General features: G+C 60.2%; 2 protein-coding genes across 3 annotated transcripts in view; both read left to right on the forward strand.

The window, feature by feature from the left end:
- Positions 1-6563: 6563 nt before the first annotated feature.
- On the forward strand, positions 6564-11901 carry EGR3 (early growth response 3). 2 transcript variants are annotated; one of them, XM_072846359.1, is made up of 3 exons: positions 6564-6713; positions 7522-7679; positions 8753-11901. In XM_072846359.1, the coding sequence occupies exons 1-3, from the start codon at positions 6634-6636 to the stop codon at positions 9796-9798; spliced, it is 1284 nt and encodes a 427-aa protein (XP_072702460.1). In that variant the 5' UTR covers positions 6564-6633; the 3' UTR covers positions 9799-11901. The 2 variants fall into 2 exon arrangements, with proteins under 2 accessions (XP_072702460.1, XP_072702461.1); XM_072846360.1 differs by lacking the exons at positions 6564-6713; positions 7522-7679 and adding an exon at positions 8337-8438.
- A 4117-nt stretch (positions 11902-16018) lies between these two features.
- The window catches only part of BIN3 (bridging integrator 3), a 41853-nt gene continuing 31572 nt past the window's right edge, over positions 16019-26299 (forward strand). The window contains exons 1-2 of the mRNA XM_072846177.1: positions 16019-16088; positions 26176-26224. Coding sequence (XP_072702278.1) covers positions 16081-16088; positions 26176-26224 — 57 coding nt within the window. The 5' untranslated portion in view covers positions 16019-16080. The remainder of the gene's footprint in view (positions 16089-26175; positions 26225-26299) is intronic.

Raw genomic sequence — 26299 nt, forward strand, 5'->3', positions numbered from 1 at the left:
CACCCCTGGCATGATGGTTTCATTAATTAGCAATAATAATTAATTCTTATTGGTCCTCCAAAATGCTGCATATCATTGAAAGAGCTTTGTGGGGCTGTCTGGAGGAGCCCAGTCCCTGTCGCTGCCCTGTCAGGGCTTGCTTGGCTTGGGGGTGCCAGCCCCCCATCCTGCTGGCTGGGGCTGGCAACCGTTCGGCTGGGCTCTTGCAGCGCCCTGGGATGCAAACGCCGGCTGTTATCGAAGGCAAGCGGCTGCCTGGCTCTGCCCAGAGACACTGCCAGACATCCCGGGACACCACATTCAAGGGATGCTCAACAGAGAGAAACTGTGTTGGGGTTTTGTTTCCTCTTTCAGCTCGCTCTCGGAGTCGGTTTGGGCTGGGTTTGTCCATGCGGAGCCGCAGCAGTGGGAAGCTCGCAGCCTCACCTGCTCCGCCGGGAGCACGAGCACCTTCAGATGTGGTTTGCCCCAAACGCTCCTCGGTAGGAAAAAAAAAAAGGGTTGCTGATACAGTGGTCCTGGCCCACCAGCTTTGCTCCTGCCCCGAAGCAGCCGTCATCCTCGGTTCGTGCCTGGGTGCCCGGTGCTGCCCTGTTCACACCCGGCTGGCTGTGGGGTGAGGCAGATGCCTCTCGGGGTTTGCATCCAGAGGTGTGGTGGAAGGTGCTGGATGGCTGTGCGGCTCTGCCAGCCTCCCTTGCCTGCACCACGGGCAGAGGACGGTCTCACCCCGCAGCCCCCAGCCGGCTTGTCCTCACTTGTCGGTAGTGACTCGCTTCCCATTCCCTCCTCGCAGCGCTGCAGGTCCTCAGCTAACCCCATATTTCCTCATTGCTAGGAAATGGCTAATTCCCCCCGGGCTGGTTTCAATGGCTGTGCAGATCCCTCGCCTTTGGCCTCTCACCAGTTTCTCCTTTGGTGGTTAAAGCAAAGCCCTGCAGCCCTCGGGAGCAGCGCTTTCCCAGGCTGCACAGCCTTTGGCTTTGGCTAGCCGGGAGGACAGCCGTCCCCTCACGTGGCATCCTGAGATGGATACCCCGACCCTGCCGGGTGCTGGCTTCACCCCTGCTCCAGCTCTCCAGCCTCTGTGCCACGTTCACACGAGGTTGAGCCCCTTCTCCGGCACTGCCATCGGAGGCGGTGGATTCAGAGATTCTCTGCCATGGTTCGGCGCTGGCTGTGCCACGAGCTCCCCTCCCATTAGGGAACCGCTCACGTCTCCAGAGTTGTGTGTCATGGCACAGTTCTCAGAGCTGAAACGCAAGCATCCATTTCCTCTTTTGTTTCTTGGTTTCAGGTTAAAAAAAGCCTTCATGATATCTCTCTGCAAACCCCTCGCCGGGGCCGCAGCACTGCCCGGTCACTCCGGAGTTCCTGTCCGGGGCCACGATGCCGAGGTTCATGCTCGTCCCATAACATCAGCCCTGGCTTTGCAGCTCCCTCTCTGCCAGCTCTGCGCCTGATCTCTGCTAGTGGTCCTCTGGCTGGAAACCCCGTTGTTCCCAGCGGTGCTGCTCCCTCGAGACTGCTTTTTGCTCTGGACCTACTATTTAGTTTTCCTGCTAATCACACTGTCTCCTTATCTCTGGGTCACACTGCGCCGGCTGCCACCGCTATTGTTCCCCTGCTGCGGGCTGGATAATAACAGGAAAGACCTCCGGGCTTGCAAACTGAAACCTGTCTCGGACTTAGATGACCCAGAGGTTCCCGGCTCCCCGGTGCGTTCCGCGGCGTGCTCCTCGCTGCCACAAGCCAGAGTCACCCACTGACCCCAGACCCTGACCCCGCGACCCTCTGGGATGCTCTTTGGGGTGGCACGGTGCAGCCGGCACATCCTCGCTGCCGCCGCACCAGGGTGATGTGGGGAAGGGGATGGCAGCAATGTGAGGACCGGGGGGTGCAGACAGAGCCTCCCCCAGCAGCACCCTCCGCACCCGATGCTGCTGCGGGTGCTTCCCTGGCCTCCAGCCGGTTCCCAGTGCTGCCACCTTCAGGGACCGGCCCCGGCCACCCAGCACCCATTTTCCTGCGCAGGGTGCCCGGGTCTGCCCTGCTGCCCCAGGTTCAGCAGGGTGGGCTTGCAGCTCCTGCCTGCTCCAAAGGGCTTCCCCCCCCACCACCCGCCCCCCAAGCTTTTCATGCTGCTGCTGTGCAGGGCGAGGCAGGGCTGATCTCTCTCTTGCCACAGGGGAAACTGAGGCAGGAAAGGGCCTCCCGTAGCCACCTACCATGCTCCCACAGTACCTTGCTGCCTGGGTCCCCTCCACCAGCTGCCCTGGGGTTCGGCGCATGGGGACCTGCCTTTTGGGCCCGACCCAACAAAGCAGGCAGCGAGTTCTGCCCACGGGTCCCGTCGTCCCCCAAAAGAGGAGGGAGGAGGGAGAGGGCCTTCTCCTTTGCCATGCATATTTCAGTGCGAGTGTTTCCGAATATTTCCGGAGGAGGAGGGTGTGTAGTTTTCACAGGCAAATCAGGAAAACCTAGGTGAGGCGGGAGACGGCGTTGTGGAAAGACGCAGGCCGTGCCGGGAGGGTGTTGGTCTGGGATCAGGAAGGCTGCCCAGCAGTTTCTCCTGGCTAGAGTTCTCCCAGCCAGAGTTTGGCCTGAAATGAGGATTTCCCACGCCCAAGAGCAGCAGAGAAAGTCTCTCCTCTTCCAGAAATTACAGATTACCCTGAATCCCATCCCTGCCAGTGCTGAGCATCTCTCACATCCAGGCCCCGGGTTGCCCAGAGAATAAATTGCTGCCAATGCAGCATCTGCCACATCTGGGCAGCTGATGTTTGCCAGAGGGAGCTGACACCCCCGAAGCACCACATCCCGCCCGTGCAGCCTCACCGCTTGCAAACAAAACACTCGCAGCCCTGAGAAACTACGGTGGCTTCATCAGATACCTCAGCGACACCCACCTCGTGGTTCGGGTGGCTGAAAGACTCGGGTTTATTTGTTCTCCTTCTCCAAGCTGCTCGAGAAGAGCTTGTGTTGTCGACCATCCAAGCAGCCGCCTACACATATGGCCCCGGTACAGTCATGCCCGGGGGTAGGAGGTAGGTGACCTTTCGGGTCCCTACCAGCCACACTCTGTTTACCACTCTGTGACCTTACCAGCCCCAGATCTACATCTACAGCAAATCCAAGGGGCTGGGGAGGAAAGCCTCCATGTTCTGGTAATGTAAGTGCCTCAAGCTTCGTCTCTGAGCATCCTCTGTAATCCAGCACCGGAGGCACCACCACAGCGGGACCCTGCAGCCAAGCACCGTGCAGAGTCTCCCAGAGCTCCCGAGACACCAAACCGCACGGCAGGACGGTGACGACCACCTCGTCGTGTCCCTCAGCCTCCAAGGCTCGGCTCTGTCCAAGCTCAGCTCTCGGCTCAAGACCACCAGCAAGGTTTAGCCATGATTTCAATGGGAATGAGCATCCCATTCGCCTCGCCACGAGGCATGAAAACCAGGCTCATATTCTCCTCGCTATAAGTACATTTATGCTGTCATTAATTAGGTGAAAAAAACCCTGAATAGTTCCCTTTTTAAAAGCCCCGGCGGTCCCCAGAGGGCCGGCGTGCAGCGTGGCCTCTCGCCCTGGCCGCGGCACAGCCCGGTGCACCTGCGGTGCTCATGGCACATGAATCACCCGGCGGACGGCAGGGCCCGGTCACAAGACCGAGAGGAGTGAGGAGAAATCACCTGTCAGCTGACAGCACCCGCAGGGACACGGCCCCAGCCCCCCGGGGTGCCGGCGGGGTTTCGGCACGCTGCGTGCGGGGATGGGTGCGCATCTCCCACCCTCAGCATGGCACAGCCCCAAAGGGAGGACCAGGAGCTGGGGGGCAGCGGGAGCTGGGGGCTCTCGGTGCTCACACGGGTGGCTGTGTTTGCTTCCTCGCTAAGGGGAAGCTGCCAGCACTTTCTTGGCGTGGGTATTACGGGGACTGAACCTGGCTGGGACGCTGTTAAAGAACGTCAGGGCTTGTCCCAGCCGCTGCACCGGCAGGCGGGGAGAGCCGAGGTGCAGGGGGACGGAGACGGGTGCCAGGGGCAGAGGAGGTTGGGCTCGCCCACGCTGCCTGGGTGTCACGGCGTTATTCCTCCCGTTATCTCTGGGGTTAATGAGGCAGCCGGTTCAGGGGCCAAGCTGGAGGCTTGGCCAGCTCTGCCTTCCTTGCTTTATTGACATGACGAGCTTTCGAAATGCAGGGGCAATGATGGCGTGGGACGCTCTGCATCGGCCTTGAGGAAGGGACCGCAGCATTTCATGCCACGCAGATCCGTGCTAAGACATCACTGACGCCGGCGATGATTATTCACATTACTGAGACACCCCGCTCGGGCTGGGGTTCGCCTGGCCTAAGAGACAGGCGTGTGGGATAGCCAAAAGAAGAGAAAGCTCTCGGCTGCAGACTCCATCCAGCCCAAACTGTAGTTTAAAACCACTCAGAGCATCCCAGGTGAGATTTTTTTTTTTTTTTTGCTCCCTTTGGGTAAACTACTCTGCTCGGGACACTCCAACCCATTAAGCTGAGCTGTAACTAAGCCAGTCCAACCCCCACGCGGCCGTTTTCATGCCAGTCTAAGGCTGCCTCGGTTTATTTTGGCTTAAGGCCGTTCCCCATCGGTTGGCATCAAACCACTATTAGTAACTGAGAGGTCGTCCGTGCGGGATTAGGCCGTTCTCACAGGCTGGGTTTAGCGGCGTGCCTCCCTCCTAGCCCAGCTCCTTGTGTAAACCAGGCCCTTATGACTCAGGAGCTTTAAGCCAGGCTTAAACCCTGCCACGAGGGGCTGGGGCGTTATCTCTGCACCCGCAGCCCCAGCTGGCTGGATTCGGCGAGGGTCGGCTGCGTTCCCGGCGGGGAGCAGGTGCCACTCGGGGCGGGGGGATATGGGTGCACGTTCACGCGCCTGTGGCACCGTCACCCCTCCGCCCACGGCGCAGGGGACGGATACCCACCCACGTCGGTACGAGCCAAACGTGGGGCTAGGCCGGCTGGCACCCGCTGGGATGCCGAGCTGCTCCGTCGAGGGACAAGGAGCCGGGGCAGCGCCCGCTTGCTCCGGCACAGCAATTCCCAAGGAAATCCTGGCCGGTGCCTGCCAGCGAGGCCGAGCAAACCCTCGCCCCCTCCACTGTGAGGTCTGGAGGAACTGGAGAGGAGCGGTGGTGGGGCTGGCATTGCCGGACGCGCTTGGCGATCGAGGAAGGGTGGCTCGATTTTGGGGGGGGCCTGATCTGCTCTGCGTGGGGCTGCCGGTGCCCGTGGGAGCCGGGCACGCAGCGGGGGACACGCAGCATCCCCAGCACCGCGGATGCGCCCGGGCTCCGACCGTGGGAATGCGCTGATGGAGGGGGGGGGGGGGAGGGGGTCGGCGGGGACCCCCCCGGGTCGGGGCGGTGCTGCCCAGGGGGTGCGGGCGGCGGGTCCCGCTCCGCGCCCCTCCGCGCCCCGCCGCGCAGCGCTCCGCGCCTCCCCAGCGCCGGGGGCACCGGAACCGGCCGCCAAAGAAGGCAGCGGAGGCGGGGCCGGATCCAGACCTTGTATGGCGCTTCCCCTCGGCCGCCCGCCCGCCGCCGCCCCGCTCCCCCCCCCACCGCCGCCGCCGCCGCCGCCGCCGCGCTCCCCCGGGCCGCGCCGGGGCACGGGCGGGGGGTGCGCTGGGGGGGGTGGCTGCGTCTAGAGGGGTGCAACTGGAGGGGGAGGTAATGCCCCCGTTGTAAATAGAGGGGGTGCAAAAGGAGGGGAGTGCGCTGCAAAGGATGGGGGGTGATAGGGGTGCAACGGATGGAGTGGGGCTGGAAGGGAGGGGGGGTCTGCGAAGGATGGGGGGGCTTGGAATGAAAGCGGGGTTCTGCGAGGGATAGGTGCCGCTGCAATGGGTGAGGGGCTGCAGCGGGGGGCTGCAGCGGGGGGGCTGCAGCGGGGGGGCCTTGAAGTGGATGGGGGTCCTGAAGTGGATAGAGCCCACGGGCCACCCCCCAAACACACCCACACACAAACAGCCCACCATGGGGGCTCGCTGCCCCCCACTCCCGGTACATGCCCTCCCCCCCCCAGCCCAAACCGAGAGGCTGCTGGCACCGCAGGGCGAAAGTCCCCGGGCCTGGCAGCACCGGCAGCCTCCTCCCCGGCCCCGCCCGCCCCCCCGCAGCCGGTGCCCGGTCCCCTCCAGCTGCAGCACTCCCGTAGCAGGGATTTCACTCCCATTGCAAAGCCGGCCCTGCAGGAATTGGGTAAGTGGAGCTATTGCAACACAGCATTTTTCCATACATTTGCTATATAACTCGGAGGGTTTTAAAGATAGCATCAGTTGGCACACTTAGCACGAAACCACCTAATTACTGACGCCTTGGAAGTGCCAAACTTTTAAAGGGGGGAGGTGAGGTTAAAAATCACAGGCGACCAACAAGTGTTACCTGTTTTAAAGTATTCAAAGCACTGTTCTCCACCGGACCCGGGGCGTGGGGAGGGGGCAGCTCGCTGCAAAGCCATCTCCTCTGTCCCCACTAGGGCATTTTAGGCTTCTGCAGCTCCAGCGCCTTCCCCGCTGCCCCTTCTCCTTCCCACCGAAGTCCAGGCTCTGCCTGGCGCTGGCCTTTCCCCGCACATCTCCCATCCCGCTTCTCCCGGGCTGCGGGATGGGGTTTGTCGCCGGTTCACACACCGCCCCCCCCCTCCGCCTCCCGCTCTCCGGGGAGCGGAGGGATCAAATCTGCAGGTAGGAGCCTCGGAGCATCCCCGGGGGAGGACGCGGGGACCGGCACGGCAGGGGCGGGCTGCCCCGCGCCCCCGCTCCTGCCCGGGGCGGGGGGGAGCGAACCGGGCGGGGGGGGGGGCTCGGAGCCGCCGCCATCGGCCCTCCCCGGGGGGACGGCATCGCTGGGCGGGTGGGGTGTGAGTGCGGAGGGGGAGACCGGTGCCCGGTGCCCGGTGCGGGGTGCCCGGTGCCCGGTACCGCTCTCCCCGTTGCCCGTCCCCGCGCGCGCCGGCCCCGCTTCCTGCTTTCTAATGTTCCATTGTGCGGAGCTTCCATTGTGACGTCTCGGCCTCGGCTCGGCTTTGTCTGTCCATATATGGGCAGCTACGTCACGGAGCGCTCCCGCCGCCCGGATAAATGGGCTGCGGAGTCCCCGGCGGAGCAGTCGGGCGGCAGCGAGGGAACCTGCGAGCGGAGCCGAGCGCGGGAGGGAGCGGGGACGGGGACGGGGACGGGGACGGGGAGCGGGAGCGAGCGAGAGGAGGGGTTAAATCCTCCCACCCGCTTCTACAACCACATCTGCCAGCCAGATCGCCCCCTCCCCCTCGAGGAAACACCACCAGGGACCCACGGAGGACCGCACCCCCCCCGCGCCCCCTCCTCCGCGGCCACCCCCGGCTCCCCCCCCCCCTCCTCCTCCTCCTCCCCGGCCCCCGCCCCCGCCCCAACTTTTTCTCTTGCATGATTTCCCTCGCACGGATTTGCCACTCGGATGTTGTTTCCTCGGGAGCTGAGCTCGGAGCCACGTTGAACCAGCCTTTTCCTCCAGTGCTATGACAGGCAAACTACTGGAGAAGCTGCCGGGGACCATGAACACTTTGATGAACCAATTGCCTGACAATCTGTACCCAGAGGAGATCCCCAACTCTTTGAATATCTTCTCCAGCAGCAGCGACTCGGTGGCTCACTACAACCAGATGGCTGCAGGTAAGCGGGGGGGAGGAAGGAAAATGGGGAGAAGGGAGGGGGTGGGGGGGGGAGCCGGTGGGGCGAGGAGGAGGACGCTGTGGGTAGGGTGTCATGGAGCCTCGGAGGGAAGGGAAGCGCTGGGGCTGGGGAGCGTCCCCCCCCCCGCACCCACCCACCCCTTTCCTCGCCGTGTCTCCGCGCGATCGCTGCAGGGCTCCGCCGAGCGCTGCTGCCGAGCCGCCGCCGCCGCAGGTACGGGGGCGGCGGCCGGGCTCCGTGGGGAGGAGGACACGGGGCTGGGAGGTTGAGGGAAGGGGGGGGGGGACACACGGTCGACCCCCCCCCCCAGTGTCGCGGAGGGGCCACCCGCCCGCGCCGGGATCCGCGCGGGTGCGGAGGCGCCGCGGACGCGCGTGGCCGTGGCGGCCGCCCCCCCACCCCACACCCCGCAGCGGCGGCGGCAGCGTGGGCTCCCCGGGACGCGGCGCCGACTTTCCCGGAGCGCGGGGTTGGGGAGTGGGGGGGGACACACACGACACGACATGGGGGGCACAGGTGAGCGCCAAGGGCGGGGGGGGGGGGGGGGCCGTCCCGCGTGTCCCCGCTCCCACCCGGAGCCTCGCCGGGCTAAACCCCCCCCCCTCGTGTTTCTCCTCGCCGGGGCTCGGCGCAGGGAAGGCGGCGAGTCGGTAACGGCGTCGGCGGCCGCAGCCGGCTCCGCGGAGTGCCCAGCGCTGCCGGGGGCTGGACGGGGAGGAAGCCTACCTGTAGCCGCAGGTACCTCCTTCCCCCGGCCCCACCTGCGGGGCGGCGGCGGTGTCCCCCCCCCGGGGCAGCCCGGGGACGGCGGGGGCGGCGGGGGCGGCAGCCCGGCCCCGCATCGCCGGGACCCTCGGCAGCCAGCGCCGCAGTACGCGGAGAGCGGAGCGGGGCGGCGGGGGGGAAAGCAGCGAGGGGTAGGAGGGAGCGGGGCGGGGGGGGGGGGACCCGGGGCATCCCCGCTCCCCGGTGCATCCCCGGTGCCCCCCCCCCTCCCCGGGGCGGCGCGGCCCTCCCGGCTCACCCTGCCCCGCTTCTCTCGCACTTTGCAGATAATGTTATGGACATTGGCTTAGCGAACGAAAAGGCCGGTCAGGAACTGTCCTCCTATTCGGGGACTTTTCAACCCGCCCCGGGCAACAAGACTGTCACCTACCTGGGGAAATTCGCTTTCGACTCGCCCTCCAACTGGTGCCAGGACAACATCATCAGCCTGATGAGCGCGGGCATCCTGGGGGTGCCGCCGTCCTCGGGCGCTCTCACCAGCACGCAGAGCTCGGCGGGCAGCATGGGCCCGCCGCAGGGCGAGGTGGACCAGATGTACCCCGCGCTGCCGCCCTACTCCTCCTGCAGTGACCTCTACCCGGAGCCCGTCTCCTTCCACGACCCCCAGAGCAACCCCGGCCTCACCTACTCCCCCCAGGATTACCAGGCGGCCAAGCCCGCCTTGGACAGCAACCTCTTCCCCATGATCCCAGACTATAACCTCTACCACCACCCCAACGACATGGGCACCATCACGGAGCACAAACCCTTCCAGAGCTTGGACCCCATCCGCGTCAACCCGCCCCCCATCACCCCGCTGGAGACCATCAAGGCCTTCAAGGACAAGCAGATCCACCCGGGTTTCGGGGGGCTGCCGCAGCCACCCCTCACCCTCAAGCCCATCCGACCCCGCAAGTATCCCAACCGGCCCAGCAAGACGCCGCTCCACGAGCGGCCCCACGCCTGCCCCGCCGAGGGTTGCGACCGTCGCTTCTCCCGCTCCGACGAGCTCACCCGCCACCTCCGCATCCACACGGGCCACAAGCCCTTCCAGTGCCGCATCTGCATGCGGAGCTTCAGCCGCAGCGACCACCTCACCACCCACATCCGCACCCACACCGGCGAGAAACCCTTCGCCTGCGAGTTCTGCGGCCGCAAGTTCGCCCGCTCCGACGAGCGCAAGCGGCACGCCAAGATCCACCTCAAGCAGAAGGAGAAGAAGGCCGAGAAGGGCTCGGCCGGGCAGCCCCCCACCGCGCCCCCCGCCGCTGCCGCCGCCGCCACCACCTCGCCCCCCGTCGCCCTCGCCCCCGCCGTCACCACGTGCGCTTGAGGGACCGCGGGGGGCGGCGGGGTGGCACCCCCTCTCCTCCCCTGCCCTCCGCACAGCACCGCTCCGGGGGGGCCCTGGGGTGGCCTCGCCCCCCGGGTTCAGGATGCCGGGGGCTGCCCTGCTGCGCGGGTCCCCTTTGCCCGCACCCGGATTGACCGGGTCCAGGCTGCCCGCACCCGGACCCTGCCTGCACTTGGATCGACAGGACCCGCACTGCCTGCATCCAGGCTGCCCGCACCCGGACCCCTGCCTGCACTTGGATCGACAGGACCCGCACTGCCTGCATCCAGGCTGCCCGCACCCACGCTGCCCGGACCCGGGCTGCCCGCACCCGGATTGCCCGGACCTGCGCTGCCCGCATCTGGGCTGCCCGCACCCGGATTGCCCCGCACCCGCACTGCCTGGATCCCGGCTGCCCGCACCCGGATTGCCCCGACCCGCACTGCCCGGGTCCCGGCTGCCTGTACCCGCGCTGCCTGGACCTGCACTGCCGGGGTCCGGGCTGCCCGCACCCTCCTTGCCCGGACCCGGCTCACCCGGAGCCCTGCCGCCCGCACCCCGGTGCTCGGATCCCTGCTGCCTGCACCCGGATTATCCGCACCGCCCGGATCCCGGCTGCCCGTACCCGGATTGCCCCGACCCGCATCGCTCGGATCCGGCTCTCCCGGTTCCAGCCCGCCCGGATCCCGGCTGCCCGCAACCCCGCTGCCCGGATCCCGGCCTCCCGCACCCCGCATCTCCCTGCTCCAGCCTGCCCGCACCCGGCTCGGCCCGGAGCCGGGCTGCCCGGTTTGCAAGATCCCCGGGATCCCGGCTGACCTGGATCCCAGGTACCCGCATCCCACCCACCCGCCTCCCCAGGGCTGGGCTGGGCAGGATCGGGCCCTCCTGGATCCGACCCGCCCGGCTCCCCAGGCTCTGAGCGCGCCTGGATCCGGCCCGTCCGGGCGGGGAGGGATGGAGGGAGGGATGGAGGGGTGGACGGAGGGATGGAGGGAGCCCATCCGGCTCCTCTCTGCCTCGCCGGGCCCGGATCCGGCCCCCCGGTGCCTCCCCGCCCCGCAGGTCCCCCCGCCCCAAGCCCCGGGTCCCCGCGGCGGAGGTAAGGGGGCTCGGCCCCACGCCGGGGCGGGGGGCGGCTCCGCGGGTCCCCCGCAACTTCGGGGGGCGGCGGGGAGCGATGTCCCGGCAGCAGCTCGTGGGTTTGTTTTTTCTTTTCTTTTCTTTTTTTTTTTTTTTTTTCCCCCCCCCGCCCAGCAGAAGGGAAATTCTTTACAGAAATGCAGAAAAAAAAAAAAAAAAACCAACACCCCAGTATTTTGCTGAATACTTTTTATAATGTGAGATATTTTTATTTTATTTTATTTGGTCACTTTAAAACAAGCAACCAACTACGGAGGAGAAAAATCAATTAGTCCTCTATTTTATTTTTTTTTTTTTCTTTCTCCTTCTGGTATGTGCATGTCATTGCATGACTGCTCTGATTTTTTTCTTCTTTTGTTTTAATAAAACTGTGCTCAGACATTTAAGCTAAACTAAGCAAAAATAATAATGACTTAAAAAAAAAAAAAATCTTTGTTGCCAAAAGGTCGTGCTATCCAGGTTTGATGTCTGCATGTGAAAAAAAAAAAAAACAAAAACACATTAAAAACGTACAAAAAATAAAGAGAAGAGAAAGAATGCAGTCTAATTTATGTGAACCGAAAGGAACAAAAAAAAAAAAAACAAACCACAATCAGGTTTAACCACACAAACCTAAGGGAATGATATTTTTTGAAAGACTTTTGTATAAAGTTGAGTACTTAGAGAAAAAAAAAAAATCATACCAGATGTAATATATTTTGTGGATGTTTTTATTTCTTGGATTTATAGTACCTTATACTAAGGTAAAAAAAAAAAATTATGCTTGATATTGTGAAAAGGTGATAATTTTCACACACATTTCATTTGCTCATTTGTCATGTTGTAATGCAAATATGATAGTTAATGCATACAGCATTTTTAAGGGAAAAAATCAGAAATATTGAACTGATGTATTGTTGTACCATTTGCACTGTGAGCAAATGCTAATGCAGTAAATATATTGTGTTTGCTGACAATCAAAATCTGTAGTAAATATCTTTATTTTACCTTGCTTAACGAAGCTCTATATTGGTTTGGAAAAAAAAAAAGTCTCTAATATGTAAGGGGGATGTTAAAGTGGCTTGAAATGTGCAGGACGGTGGGCGCTGTGCCTCTGTCGGGGCGACTTTGAAACCAGTTTGTACTTTTTTTTTTTCCTCCGAGTGTTGTATTTTCTTAATTTTTTTTTTTGTTGTTGCTATGATTTTTTTAAAATAACCCAACCTTTTCTCAGCCCCCCCTCTCCTTCAGTTCTGTTCGCAGGACGGCGCGGCGAGACCAGCTGGCCAGGACGCTGGGTGACCCCGAAGGCGACCGGCTCCCTCCTCGCGTCCCCCCCTTTTCCTGGCCGCGCAGGGATGGGGTGTGCCCCGCAGCCCCCCCCCCCCAAAACCGCCACGTCCTTGGTTTGCCCTTGACCTTGCGTCTTCTTTTTCCCTGCTCGTGCCATCACCGCCGCCTTGACCCCGTCACCATTTGGCCGGCGGCTTTCGCCGGGTTGCGTCTGTCGGATAACGGTGGGCGAAAGAGGATCGCGCCGCTTCAGCCGGTAATGCCCCCGCGTCTTTCGCCGGCCAAATCGCCGCAGGTACAGAGCGGAGAGGGGATTTTGGCCAGGCTGGGTCGCTCGGGTTAAAAATCACCCACCGGGTTTCAGAGCCGGCGCTTGTACGGGCACGAGGGACAGACGGGAGAAGGAGCGGGATGAGGCGCTTGGATATTTGAAGTGGGCGCACGGGTGGTGGCCCGCCATGGTTAACTCCTTCCCCGGGGCCGGGGCTGGAGCCCTGGCTCTCCTGAGGCTGGGATCGTGCTGGAGGGGAAGGCTGGAGGATGCTGAGGGTCTGGGGGTCCCTTGGTCCACGCGGGTCCAGCTCTGCTGGGCTGGAGCATGACCGGAGCGGTCGAGCGTCCCGCAAGCTTCCCCTTTCCCCAGGGCTCGCCGGTGGTGCTGGCGGCCGCCGTCGGCATCGCGGTCTTTCCCGGTGTTCCCGGGGTGTGGAGGCACTGGAACCGCCATCAAATTTCCTGCCTTTTGATTTGCATCCGCAGCCGGGCCCCGGAGAAGCTGCTGCTCCTGCCAGGCCAGGGCGGCTCTGCCCGTCCCTGGGGTTTCGCTGAGCTCCCGGCTTGAAGAGGCTTTAATTTCGGGGAGAACCCCGGGGCAGACGGTGCCTGGGGTGGCTGCCCGGTGACTCAAGGCTCGCCTGGCCCAGCCAGGGATGGCACCTCGTGGTGTTGGGGGAATCGGCTCTGGAGCCCACGGGCGCTGTGCCGGGTGGGCTCCTGCGTCCCCGAGTGGATTCCCGGGTGGTTGAGCCGTCGGTGACCATTAAGATGAGGCCGGAGCGGCTGCTGGATTCGGCGCGGGGCAGGAGGGGTGGCGGGGGCTGCCGTCTGCGGCGCAGAGTTGGGGTGAGCCGGGGCTGCTCTTCCCTTGCTGTTCTGAGCATCTCGGAGGTCCCGCAGCGATCAGGGGCTGCGTGTTGGTTTTGGAGCTGCCGGTCCCTGCGGTGTCCCCTTGCGCGGCTCGGACAAGCCGAGGGTAGGAGCCGGAGCCGCCATGGACACAGCCGATGGTGCGGGGAGAGCCGCCGCGGCCCCCAGCATCTTCTGAGGGTGCTGTTGTGGTGGTGGTGGTGGTTACTCCTGTCTCCACTGGTGGCTTGTGCCAGAAGATGTTGGAGATGCCGGGCACGGGCAGGCGGTGGCATGGCAAAGGCTGCCGGGAGATGCCACGCCGGCATCATCGCGCCACGGTGAGGAGCCACCCAAGGTTGCACCAGTGCTTTGGGCTCCTTCGCTGTGGGCGAGGAGGAGGAGGGAAGGAGCCCACCAGGTGTCAACAGGGCATCGTGGCCCCAGTGCCGGGCTGGGGACCCACTCTGGGCGCAGGCGTCCCGCCGGGCAGGACCCCCCTTGTGTGGAGCAGGAAGGTGAGGAGCACCCTTGGGTGGCAAAACGCATGGAGTGCGTGCAGCACCTTGCACGAAAATGTTGGTTGCTACGGAAACACGGCACTTTCCATCCCCGTTCTGGGCTATCTGTGTTCTGGGGAGGAGGGAAGGGCTTGCCAGTCACGTACCAGCTCAACACAACTTGCTGCCTTTCCCTTCTCGACGGCGGCTCTGGGTTCCCGAGGAGGCCACCAACACCTCGCTCCTCTCTGCTGAGGGTCTTCGGGGTTTTGCAAGCTGCTGTTGAAACCCAAGAGCTCTCCACGGGATGGGATACGCTTCTGAGGAGGAGCACCAAGAGCTGAGACCCCGTCCCCAGGGTCGGGAGCGACGAGGACCCGCACCCAGAAGCTCCTGGTTTGCAGCTGGTAGATCTTGATGCCACAGATGTTGGTGGGATCCCTCCCTGATCTTCTCAGCCTCCGGCCACCAGCTCAGCCTCTCCTGCTGCCCCGGCAGGAGACTTCTTCTGCAGAAGGTCTGGATGGTTTCTGGATTGCCCAACCCTCGTCTCCTGCCGTGTGTCGGCGCTGTACGGATCTGTCCCCTCTTCCTCTCCATCCCAGGCCAGGGTGGCACGCAGGGCAGAGCCTCCATGGAAGATGCTCCCGGAGCCCCGTGGCCATCGGGACACCCAGATGCCGGGACCCGCTCGTCCCAGCTCTGCCTCCGGCCCTTCCTTGCCGCGTCCCCTGCGCCCCGAAGTGCCAGCGTCACGGCGGGGACGGCGGCCAGGAGCAGCAGCGTGTCCCAGCAGGCAGCGGGAACCGCCGGCAAACCCTTCCTGGCACCAGCCTCGCTCCCTCCTTCCTCTTCCTCCCCTCGGCCGAGGGCGCGGCGGGGTCCTCCTGGCTGCCTCCCCTCGGGGTTTGCTCTGACACCCCACCAGCACCCCAAAATTGATTCCTTTCCACCGTGCCACCACGCCGCCTTGCAACCTGCCCTCTCCCCTGTCCCGGCGCTGCCGACCCCGGCTCCGCCGACCCCGGCTCCTTCTCCCCATCCCGGCACAAAATGGGTGCTCGGGGTCTCTGCCACCCTGGGCACCGTCCCCGCTGGTTGCCCGCCCAGGTCTGCCCCCGGCCTCGCTCCTTTTCGGCTAATCCCCTGTCCTCACCGGTGTCGGTAACACCTTCCCAGTTTAGCATCATCCTCCCTGGCTGTAATTACCGCGCTGTTTACCTCCACCTGCTAATTGATAAAGCCATCCTTGGCGCCCGTCCCGGGCCTCCTCCCCTCGGCCCCGTGCGGTGGCACGTGCTGTCACCAGCCCGGTGTCACCGGGACCAAGCCTGCTCCCCCCGCACCGGGACGTCACCCCGGGCTGGCAACGGGGGTCCAAGGGTGGCCAGAGCTCGGGGGTGTTCTGCTCCATCCCGCCGTCCCCGCGGTCACGGCCGGCGGTGGCGGATGGTGGCTGCCGGGGACGGTGCTGAGGACAGGGGGGTTTTCGGTCACCGAAACAGCTTTGCTGCCCCACCCGCCCCTGCCCAGCCTCCTGGAGCCGGATTTGGGGGGTTTCTCCCCAAAACTGGGTGCTCCCACCCTTCCAAACAAGCCGCACGTCCCCGCTGCCCTTCCCTTGGATCTCCTTGGCTGGGGCAGCCCTGCCCCTCCTCACGCCCTCGCCCACCCCAGGGCGCTCCTGGGCATCCCCTCCCCACGCCCTCGCCCACCCTAGGGTGCTCCCGAGCACCCCACGCCCTCGCCCACCCTAGGGTGCTCCCGGGCACCCCATGCTCACGCCCTCGCCCACCCCAGGGATGCTCCCGTGCATCCCCTCCCCGCGCCCTCGCCCACCCTAGGGTGCTGCTGGGCACCCCTTCCCCTTGCCCACCTCTCGGGCATCCCCTCCCCGTGTCCTCGCCCACCCTAGGGTGCTGCCAACCACCCCGCGCCCTCGCGTGCGCCCGGTTTTGGGGTGCCGCGGCGGTTTCACTCAGCACCCCCCGCCCCGCTCCCGCGGTTTGCACTGAAACCGGAGGATTTTCAGCCTTTTCTCCCCGGTTTCGCCTCCGGACCCAGCTCCGGGCCCCCTGCCCTGCCCTGCCCCCGTGACGTCACGCCCCTCCCCGACGTCACCCCCGGCGCGGCACGCGGCGGGTTAACGCTCCCCGCGCCTCCCGCCCTGTGGCGGCGCTACCGGAAGGGGCGGGGCGAAGGCGGCGGCACTTCCGGGAGCGGCGCGGGGCGGCGGGGGACCATGAGCTGGTGAGTGCGGGACCCCCGGGCCCGGCCCGGCCGCGCCGGGCTCCGCTCCCTGCTCCCTGCTCCGCTCCGCCCCGCCGCCGCGGGACCCCCGGGCCCGGCCTGGGGCTCGCCGTCACCCCCGCCGCCCGGCCCGGCCCGGCCCGGCCCGGCCCGCTGCGGCGCTGGGCCCGCCAGGCCCCGGCTTCTCCCCGCGGGCCCCGCCGGGGCTGGCGGCCTAGTGGGGGGGCCCCGGGGCTGGCCGGGCTCGGCCCCGGTGTGGCTGCCCCGAAGCTGTGTCTGTAGGGTACACGGGTGTCTAACGGGTGCGCAGCCGGAGGGCCCCTCGCCCGTGCCCCCGGCAGCAGCTGCCCGTCCCTCCCCGGGCCCGGCCTTCATCCCGGGTGAGGGGAGCCCAGGCCGACCCCCTTGCCCCCCTCCTGCCCTCCCACCTCCCCGCTGCTGCGGGGCGAAGGGTTCGGTGGGGGCTCCCCAAAGGTCCCCTCTGAGCCCGCTGGGTCCGTGAGTCTGAAACGCTGTAAAATTGCCTTCGACTCCATTAAAGTAAAGCTTTTCCGTTAAAAAAAGAAGAAAAAAAAAAAAAAAAGGAGGGGTTCCCACGTGTGTTTGAATCAGACTTGTGAAAAGCCCAGTTGGGATGCCACGGTGTCTTTGGCGTGCTGCTTCTGCCCATCTCCCCACCGCTTATTTAATTATATTAGAAATTAATCTTGATTGCTGTGCGCCATTTCTCATCTGATAGCGATGCAGAGCTGGCACCGTTAAGAGAGGGGAAGGATGTGATGGTTTAAGGAGAAAAAGGCCTTCCCCTTGCCTGGCGGTCTCAGGTTGAGTTTGCCAGGGCAGGCAAATGGTGAAAATGGAAGATTTTTTTGGGTTGGGAGCAGGGGAAGTTGTGGTCTGGAAACATACTTCAACAATATAATGATGCGCACACAGGTACCTGTTAAAATGGGGCTTTTTGGTTAAAAATACACACTTATCCACCGGGTTCATTTTTGTTCTGCTTTACTCATCTTGGAGCGGCCATGATTGTAGACGGCGTTGGTTAACGAGGGTCTCAGAGCCGCCTTTTGCCTGGGCAGCATGGCCCGGGGGCAGCTTTCGGAAAGCTCCTGCCGGTGGGAGAGACCTGCTCCGCTCTCCTGGGAGGAGCCGCAGAGCCGAAAACGTAAGAAATAAGTATTCCCTTCACATGATACATGTGGAATAATTTGGGTACAGAGCTGCAATGCTTCCCCTCTGCGCTTTCCGGTGTCCGTCCGGCCATGCTGCTCCCGGGGACCTCGCCTGGAGACCGTAGCTTGTGGCGTCTGATGGCTTCCCTACAACACACGTGCCTTTTGCTGAGAGATCGGGTGTGTTCGCCTTTTGCTGGGGAGGAATAAAAGGTCATTGCTGGAAGGAGGGGGGTACTCGGGACTCCACTGAAATCTCAGTCTCCTCTTTCTTCTCCAGCGGCGTCAGTCCTTCGCCGTGTCGTGGCTCCGCTTACGCGCGAACGCGAGGGGCTCGGACCCCGCGGGGCTTCGGCAGCGTGTCAGAGACACAATCGCTCTCAGTTTGGCCTCGCCGGCCGGCCGGCCCTGCCAACCCTCCTGGCTGATAATTCACGCAGCCGCCCGCCCCGGATGAATCGCCCTATTCACGGGGCAGGGGCCGGAGTTCAGCGCCTGGCTGGCAGGGACGGGCTCGGCGTGACGTCCGCCTCACCGCCGCGGCAAGGGGTTACGCTCCCGCGGGCAGCGGGTAACAAATGCCGGCGTGCGTGCCGGGGCCGGGGGAGCCGATTGTGCCGGGGTCATGCCCTGCTCCTCAAACGTCAGAGTAAAACACATCCAGCCCCAACGCCGCTGCTCTGCCGTCCCCATGGAGGGAGCGAGCTTTGTTCCAGCCTGGCGGGGTGGGAGGTTGCTTTATGGAGCAGAGCGTGTTTGCTTAGTTCGCACGTGCGTCTCTCTCTGGCAACGGGCACCGTTAGACCTGGGGCAGTGTTGATTAAAACCCCTTTTTTAGGGGGTCAGCTGTTGCGGCCGATCAAGAAGATGGAGCTTCATCCTGCAGATCATGCTGGGGAAGCGGCACAGAACTCTGCCTCCAATTTTGCTTCTGTACGCTCGTTACCTTAATTAATTTTTCACCAAGGCCTGTTGGAGGTCCCTAGAGATTAAAGGGTAAAGAGGCTGTTTGCAAGCGGGATGGTAGATGCCTTCTGAGTTGCGCGTGGTTAATCCTTTGCTTTCCCTCGCTCTTTGCGAGCGCTTGGCGGGTCGGTGCTCTCTGTGCCACGTCGAGACTGGGAACGCAGCAATGCCCGCTGTAACAGCAGGGGAAGCTTTGCTCCGGAGAGCAAAGAGTAACCCACTGGTGACAGTAACCCCCAAATTCCCGATTCCTGCACCTAGGCAACTAGGCAGTGCTGTCTTTCTAGGCTAAGCTTTATTTAGAGCAGGAGTAGGCTTGTTTTGGGAAACAGCCTTGCATGGACACGAGATGTTTTCCAAATCTTGGCAGAGCGTGGTGGTTTTCTTTAGGCTTTACGCCGTGGATTGGGGTCTCTTGAACGCGTCCGCATCCCCCTCTTCCTCACCACTCGCCTGTAGCTGTGTGTTTTGGAGGAGAGAGGGGAAAATGCTCCAGTGATTACCTTGACCATCACTCCTTTTAAAAAAATAAAGAGAAACGGAGTGATGGCTTTTACTGTATCATCATCCTCAGTTGCCGCAAGCATCTAATTTCTGACCATCTAAAGGGTTTTTAAAGGTCGTGAAACTGCATACAACCAAATGCTGTTGCACCTCGTCACCAGACTCCTAATTACCTCCTTTTCTGCTTTCCCAGCTCCTGCAGGTGATTTTACAAACGGGAAGGGGGTTTTAATAGTGTGACGGCTCGATATCCGAGTGCTGCCTCGCGGCACCGCTGCAACAGCTGGTATTTACTGGGAGAAAAAAATATGTTAAGCAAATGTTGATAGTGAGACAGTGCGAAGCACGTGTTTTCTTGTTGCACTGCAGCGTATTATTGGTCTGCATGGGGGGGTTGCCGTTGCCGGACTGCTAAACCAGATGCCTCTTGGCAGGGAGCTCTCGCTAAATGGACTAAGGAGCTGGCATCGATTTAAAGTTGGGAGTGGAACTGTATGGTTATGCGATATTTAACTCCCCAGATCTTTATCGGATGCAATCCAGAGTTAATGAGAATGTGTTTTCTGAAATATTTGGGGATGGAGGTGAAGAGGAGCTGCCTGTCTCGGAAGGGACGGTTGGCTGCAGGGATTTATGCCTGCTAGCAAGGGAAGAGGGGAGTGCGGGGAGGTGGCAGGCATAGCTGGGTTGTAGCGTAAGAGTAGGTTTGTCGGTTATTCATTTTGTTTTCCGTCTTTCGGAGCTGTGCTGTGGCCACGTTGGGCAGGTGCGATGCAAACACAGACCAAGGCGCCGTTTTCTTTCCCGTGAATCAATATTGATATTTTTCGGAGCCCGAATCGCGGTCCCCTCGTGGTCAATGGTAACCCTCCCCCTTCTCTCCGGGTTTCAACGAAACTGGGATTTGGAGATGAGCACGGGATAAAATTAGATTGGATGAAGCAACTGGATACCAAAGCAGTGAGCGAGGTTCGTGCGGCTCCCAGACACCTCCCTGCAGTGTGTAGCACCCGTGCAAGGCGGTTTGCGCATCCCAGAAGTATTATCGCAGCGAAACCGAAACGTCGGCATGCCCTCTGCGAGCCGGGCAGTGCCGGCACCTTGGCTCGCCGCAGCATCTCCCGGGGTGAAGCAGCCAGCAAGAGCCATGCTCTGCATCCTCCGCTGCGGTGGGAGATCGCAGCGCCCAGCGTGGTCCTTGGAGCGCGATTAGCACGTGGTTATTTCTTAATTATTATTTTTTCCGCCTTCTTTGTACAGGTAGCGAAAAAACAGTGTTATAGTTGAGCCACAACCGTGTTTCACAACCATGCTTAAAATGGATATTTTTGTAGCATAGTCAGGGCCTAAAACAGCCTTGCAAAATTCTGCTCGCCCACGCGCCTGGCGTGAGTAATTTTCTTTTGATGGGTGAGTAAAATATCATTATTTTTTTTCATGCTCATCTTGGAATGGGTGGGAGAGTAGATTCTGACATTATTTTTGATTTGCTTAACACTGACACCGTGCTTGGCTCTGTGCAAGATGCAGAGATACGAGCAGCCCCTGCTCCGAAGAGCTCGCCGTCTGCAGGCACACCTCTCCGCTGCCGAAGTTGAGGAAGGTGCCTTGTTTCCCCAGGCTGACCTAAACCAACATAAAATGGACGCTTACATCTCCTTTTTTCCTTTTCTCCTGCTGCAAGGGCTCGCTCTGACGGCCATTTGTGGCTTAATGCCTACAAGTTCATAGGGAAGGGGTTGAAATGCAGGTGGGAGCGCACGCCTGTGGGGATGGATGCATTTATTTCCAAGGGACCGTAGCCCCACATCGCTCCCCTCCCTGCCTCTCGCCACCCCGTGACCTCCCCTCTCATCTCCACCGAAGAGAAAACCCAAACCAGAATTTGGCGCAGAGTCTCCCTCGACATAAGCTGTTTGTGATCCGTTTGAATAATTTTTTCCTTTTTTTGCCTTTGCGCTGTGTTTGGAGCGGTTGCTATGAGTTCCTGCGAGGCGGGGGGAGCGGGGTGGGACGGTGCATGCAGTTTCCATGGACACGATGTAGTACAGCGAGGCATCCGGAGCGATGCTCGAGATTAATGTCTAACCCGCGTCTGCCTTTGTGCCTTTCTCACCTGGGCAGGGCTGGGATCTACCCCCTGGCTCCGGGGCAGCCCACATGGCCATGGATTCGCAGCTTTGGATGATTTTTAGGAAGCGCAAAGTCGCGAGACCCGTGGTCCAGGTGCCCAAGGCTGGTTTTCTCGGCGTGCACGTGCGCAGCACCACACGCCCTGCCAGCCTTCGCCGCGTTGCCTCTCCTCGGGTCCTGTGCAGGCTGCCTTCAGCACTTGTTAGGACTCAGGAACACTAATGAGATAATTAGTCCTGTTTCGGCAGCTACTGATGGTGGTCACAGCCGCCCTTGAACTTCCAGGGTTTCTCTGGCTTTCCCCACACGGAAAGCTCCTTTCCTGACACCGACGTCTTGTAGCGATGCTTACCTGAGTGCAGAAGGCACGGCATGGGGAGGAGAAGTGCCCTCCAGCCATGGAGATGCTCACTCAAATTCACTCGATAATGGCAATGAGAAAGTGAAAGTTATTACCTCCACGTTCGCATCCTTCCTCGGATGCTCCCAACCTTCCTGTTGATGTTTGCAGAAACGCTTTGATCTCTCCCGGATAGCAGCTAGTCCCGTGAACGGGCAGGTTTCCTGGCTGCAATTACACCTTGAGCCGAGTCCTCTCCCAAAGCAGGAGCTCGGCACAACCCGGGCGAAGGGAAGGGCTCGCCACGAGCAGAGCAGGGCTTGGGGAAGGGCCCCTGGCTGTGGCAGGGGGAGTTTCTGGGGTAGCTTAGGGCCAATTTTTGGCTTCACGGAGGATCAGGTATAAATGAATGGTTTTGTAGAAACCCTCGGCATGCCACGTGCCAAAAATCTTTGGGAAGACCGGCTTCGGTGGGTTGGGGTTACCCTTTGCAGCACAAGAGGCTGGGTATCATCCTCCTGGAAGGCAGAGAAAGGTTTCTTTCCGGTGAAAGAATTGAGATTTTTGGTGGAAATTCAAAGAGTGAAAAGCTCTGGCAGAAATCCAGGCTGCGCTGGCTCGCTGCTGCTTGGGGTTTCGATGAGAAAAAAAAAAAAATAATCCCTGAAACTTTCCACGGGAAGCGGGCACTTTTCACAAAACCTGAATTTAGTTGGTCTGACGGTGGTGGTGTTACCGATAAAAACCGGTCGTTACCACCGCTTCGTGCCACGTTTAGACCTGCCGGTCCCTGGCAAACGCCGCCCGTGTCCACCACCGCCTGTGGCAGAAATATTGATTTTGATGGTGCGTGGTTGCCAGAGACTCGGCGTCACTTTTCCTAAGTGCCTGGGTAATTAACCTCCAAAACGCGCAGTGAGTGAGCCCGTTGCCCCGGCCTCAGCTCTCCCTGCCCTTTCCCTCGTGTGCTGCTTGTCCGGCCGTCTGTCCATCCTTCCTTCCCTCCCCAGCCCCTGGTTCAGCAGCAAGCGGCTCGGCTCAGCATCCCCAGGGACAGCGGCTTATCAGCTGTGGGTGAAAATGCTTCGTGCTTATCCCTTGCTTATCTGCGAGGGGTCTTCTGGGGCCTGATTAGGGGTTGCAAAGCGATGTTCAGATGAAAGGTGCTGTGGGGGAAAGGGTCGCATCCACTGATTATTTCTCCCCTGCCCACGCTCTGAACGCCGGCCGGGCTCCCCAGCCTCCCCGCCGCCTGCTCCGGGCCGGGGATGAGGCCAAGATTTGATGTCCTGCTTGTTCCAACGCAGTAAAAGGACCATCGCCTCCCTAAATTAGCGATGATTTAGTCTGATTCACGCTGGCAATTCCTGCGTGCCTTCGTTTCAGGGGACTGGCGGAGAGTGGGAGGGGGAGCTACATGTTTTAAACTCCAGCTCCCTGCAGACCTCGTTGAGCTGTATTCCCCCCCTGCCTGCGAGGTTTGTTTGCAACTCTCCTGTGCATCCAGAGGAGAATTAGCTGCTTTGGTGTGTGGCCCTGGGTTTGCACATGGAAAAGCCAAGTAAATATATGACATTGCTGGGGAAACTTCAGAGAAAATTAGCCACAGCTTCTCCCACCTTCCCCTCCCTGGGGTTCCTGAGCATCCCCAAGTAGAAGCTTGCAGGATTCTCTCCACCCACACTTTTTTTCCTACTTTAAGCTCTTCCCACCCCCTCCCTGCAGTGCTTCGCCCTCCTCCCTCCCAGCTGAACCCCACTGCTTTCCCAAACTCCCGGCGACCTCCCCGGCTAGGGTGCGGGTGGCCGGGCCGGGCCGGGGGCCGGCATGCTCCCCCAGCCCTGCGGCGCGGGGGGGACCAGGGTGGGAACGCTCCGGCTGTGACTCAGCGAGCTCGCACTCTTCAGGAACAGGATTTCAAGGGATTTCACACCCCAAACACAACCCCAGCTTTCTCTCGCTCAGCAGAAATGAGAGATCAAAAAAATGCACTGATTCTGGTTTTCCTTCGGTGTATATAGACCCGTGCTCAGCTTTTAAGGTAACGCTGATAACCGTGCCATGCCGATAATCCATGGCAATAAAAGATACCGACCCATCTCTCCCCAACTTGTTTGCGTTATGCCCATCATACATTTTCTAAACAGAATAAACCACCTGGCGGCTCTTAGTTTTTAAGCAAATGGTTGTAACGTTGCTGTGTCAGGCACATGTTGTCCCCTCCGTTTCGCAGGCCGGGACGCCAACTCACGGAGGGGCAAAAATTCTGGGTGCCAGCAGCAGCTTGCCATCGTGTTTCGAAGCGCGGTGTGTATCCATTTGTTTTAAAAGCTCAGATAAGATCCATACCTCTCTTTTTTTTTTCTTCCTTATTGCTTTTGTTCCTGCTTATGCATCTTCCCCCCCCCGCCCTGAACCATATTAAAAGGCAAAGATTCAGAAACCAGGAAGATTATCTCAAATTGTAAAATAGCAACAACAACAACAAAAAAAAGGTGAATAGACATTACTTGCGCGGGGTTATTTTTTAGAGGTTTTACCGAGACAGACATAATTAGCCAACTGGCATCACGATGCTAATAGAGATATTTACTGCTTCAAAGTGTATTTGCAGCGTTGTGAAGCGCTCCAGTGACTTTCTTTTGTTCTGGAAGAAAGTAACTGGGATTTTTTTTCCTTCCCCTCTGGGGTGCAGCGGAGATGGGGGACGGGATGGAACCCCACGTGGGACCCCTTGGGCTCCCCGCTGCCTTCCCCTCGGCTGCTGCCTGCGCTGCCGGCTCGGTGGCACCTGACCGATGCCGATTCACGGCTTTGCCCTGCCCGTTCCCCACATCCCTCTTTTATTACCAGAATTGCCTTGATTTAACGCAGCTTACCAGCGCACAACGGCGGTCAGGATTGCTTCTCTAAATAACCCGTGTCGGCAGGGTTGGCCAGACAAGGGAGAGCGGAAGGTTGTGCGCAGGTAATGCTTTAATCACCCTTTTAATTGTGCTTTCCCGCTAGGAACCAGCCTAGCTCCAGTTTGAACCCTGTGCTTGCTCCCGCGCTGCCAGAGATTGCCCAGCAGCCACCATGGCTCGTCGTGCAAGCTGGTTTTCCTTGGGGTAACTCACTCCCCCGGGTAAAGACCACATCTTTTTCTCCTCCTTCCACCGAGATAGCTTGATGCCATCACTTCCAAAAACATCGAGTGACGGCACCTGGCTGCGGATGGGACAGCCTGTGCCTGCGAGAGTAAGGGAGGTGCCTCATTTTAGTTTATATTTGACCCATGTAGGAAAACACAAAGAAAAAATCCTTATTTTTTTTTTGCTTTCTTCCTGTAAGGCACCACACACCCAGTTATTGACAGGGTAATTATACACCAGACGAGTGTTTGTTTATAAAAGAAGTGTGATTCACGGCTGCCGGGCCTGCCACAGGAGCTGGAAAGGGTTAACAACCTAAAATTATATCGGTCCAACCAGAGAACCATAAACAGGAAGTTCTCCAGAAAAATTTAAATTTAAACCTGGTGACTCAGGTTGGCTTGTGCTCCCTGAGCCGCTCAGGAGGTACGCAGGGGTTGCAGCCCTGGTTTATTACCGGTGGCTAATTACACCGTTGGTTCGAAAACAGCGGCAAAGATGGGCAGAAGCGAGGCCAGGAGGGGTCAGGTTGGCGGATGATCTTGGTTTAGCTTCGTCCGCGTGGATGGCGCGTCGCTTCGTCGCAAGCGCTTTCTCCCATTGCGTCGCATTGCTTGTAGCTGGGTTTTACAGCACCTTACGCTAATAAAAATGTTTTCTGGGGTTCCAGTTGTCCAGTTGAGCAGTGTTATAGCAGTGCCGGTGCGGGGGATCTTGTCATTAAAGCCGATGAGAAACAAACGGAGAACCAGCCACGTGTTTGCTGCCCAGCAGTGAGAAAAGCAAGCCTGCGAGGCAGGGTGACCAGCGGCCAAGCCAGAGGCCTAAAATGCATGTTATTAGCTTAGACTTTGGGTAGCAGTGTGAGAATTTGGACTAGTCCAAGAAGGGGACTCAGGGAGCTTCCCAAGAAGCGCCTGGTGCGGATTTGGGATGGGATGCCGATGCCGCTGAGCTCTAGACTTGCTCTAGGTGAGGCATCTCTGGGAAAAAGATACTTGCATTTCATTATGGGACCGATTTTTTTCTTTTTAGTTAAAGCAGTATGATGCAGAAAGCATTGGGAGATTTTGGATGAGATGCTTTAACCAAGCAGCGCCTCTTTAACTTAATTAAATACATTGAAAATAGCAGTTGAATTCCTGGATTTTTATTATATTGATAGGTGAAAGAAATCCAATTATTTTCAGGACGGCTGCGTGGCTGTAACCATCTGACCCAGCCGCCCTTACATATGTTGTGTAATTTATTTTGAGTACTCTTCACCTTTGAGCTAGCTCGTGCAGAGAAAATCATTCAGGTAACCCAGATTTTACTAGCAACCATATTAAAGATTTTAAGAATGAAGGCTGTTCTGCTGGCAGGTGAGCCGCTCCTACAGCTGTTGTACCAGAGAAATCCTTTGAAGCAGCTCACAGCTCCAAACACTCGGGTTGTTACTTTTTTTAATATCCTCTTTCTAAATATTTACAGGGTTTGGGGTTTTTTTTATTTTTTATTTTTTTTCCTCCCCTTCGGATTTGTTTTTAAACATAGCATGTTCTTCAGTCGTTTATTTTGCCAAGGAATGCCTGGAGCATCCATTGCATTTATTTGCCGTACTAGGATGGTGGGAGGGTGGGGAAAGGGATGTGCTGCGGCTGGAGATGGAGGTGCTGGCCTCGGGGGAGACACCGGCTCTCGGAGGGGGAGCACGATGCACAAAAAGGGGTGCTGCTGCCCCGGGACAAAACCCTGCTCACCCCAAAACCCATCACCGAGGACGAGACCCGTGGGGCTGGGCTGTTTGAGGCCAGCATCGCTTGCTTACACGTGCCCTCTTCTCTCTTTTCCAGGATACCGTTCAAGATCGGGCAGCCCAAGAAACAGATTGTACCCAAGACAGTGAGTAAACCAGTTCCCCCTTTTTAGATCCAGCCTTTGATCATGTGGCTGATGAGTCAAGCCGGCACTTTGACT

The sequence above is a fragment of the Ciconia boyciana genome, chromosome 25 (genome assembly GCF_034638445.1).
Source record: "Ciconia boyciana chromosome 25, ASM3463844v1, whole genome shotgun sequence".
In the NCBI taxonomy this organism is placed as follows: Eukaryota; Metazoa; Chordata; class Aves; order Ciconiiformes; family Ciconiidae; genus Ciconia; species Ciconia boyciana.

What these genes read in the sequence shown, in the direction of transcription:
- EGR3 (XM_072846359.1), top strand. Translation starts at nt 6,634, where the DNA reads ATGGGGTTTGTCGCCGGTTCACACACCGCCCCCCCCCTCCGCCTCCCG. An exon ending in CGGAGGGATCAAATCTGCAG is followed by an intron (nt 6,714 to 7,521) that starts GTAGGAGCCTCG and finishes CTTTTCCTCCAG; the next exon opens with TGCTATGACAGGCAAACTAC. An exon ending in CTACAACCAGATGGCTGCAG is followed by an intron (nt 7,680 to 8,752) that starts GTAAGCGGGGGG and finishes CGCACTTTGCAG; the next exon opens with ATAATGTTATGGACATTGGC.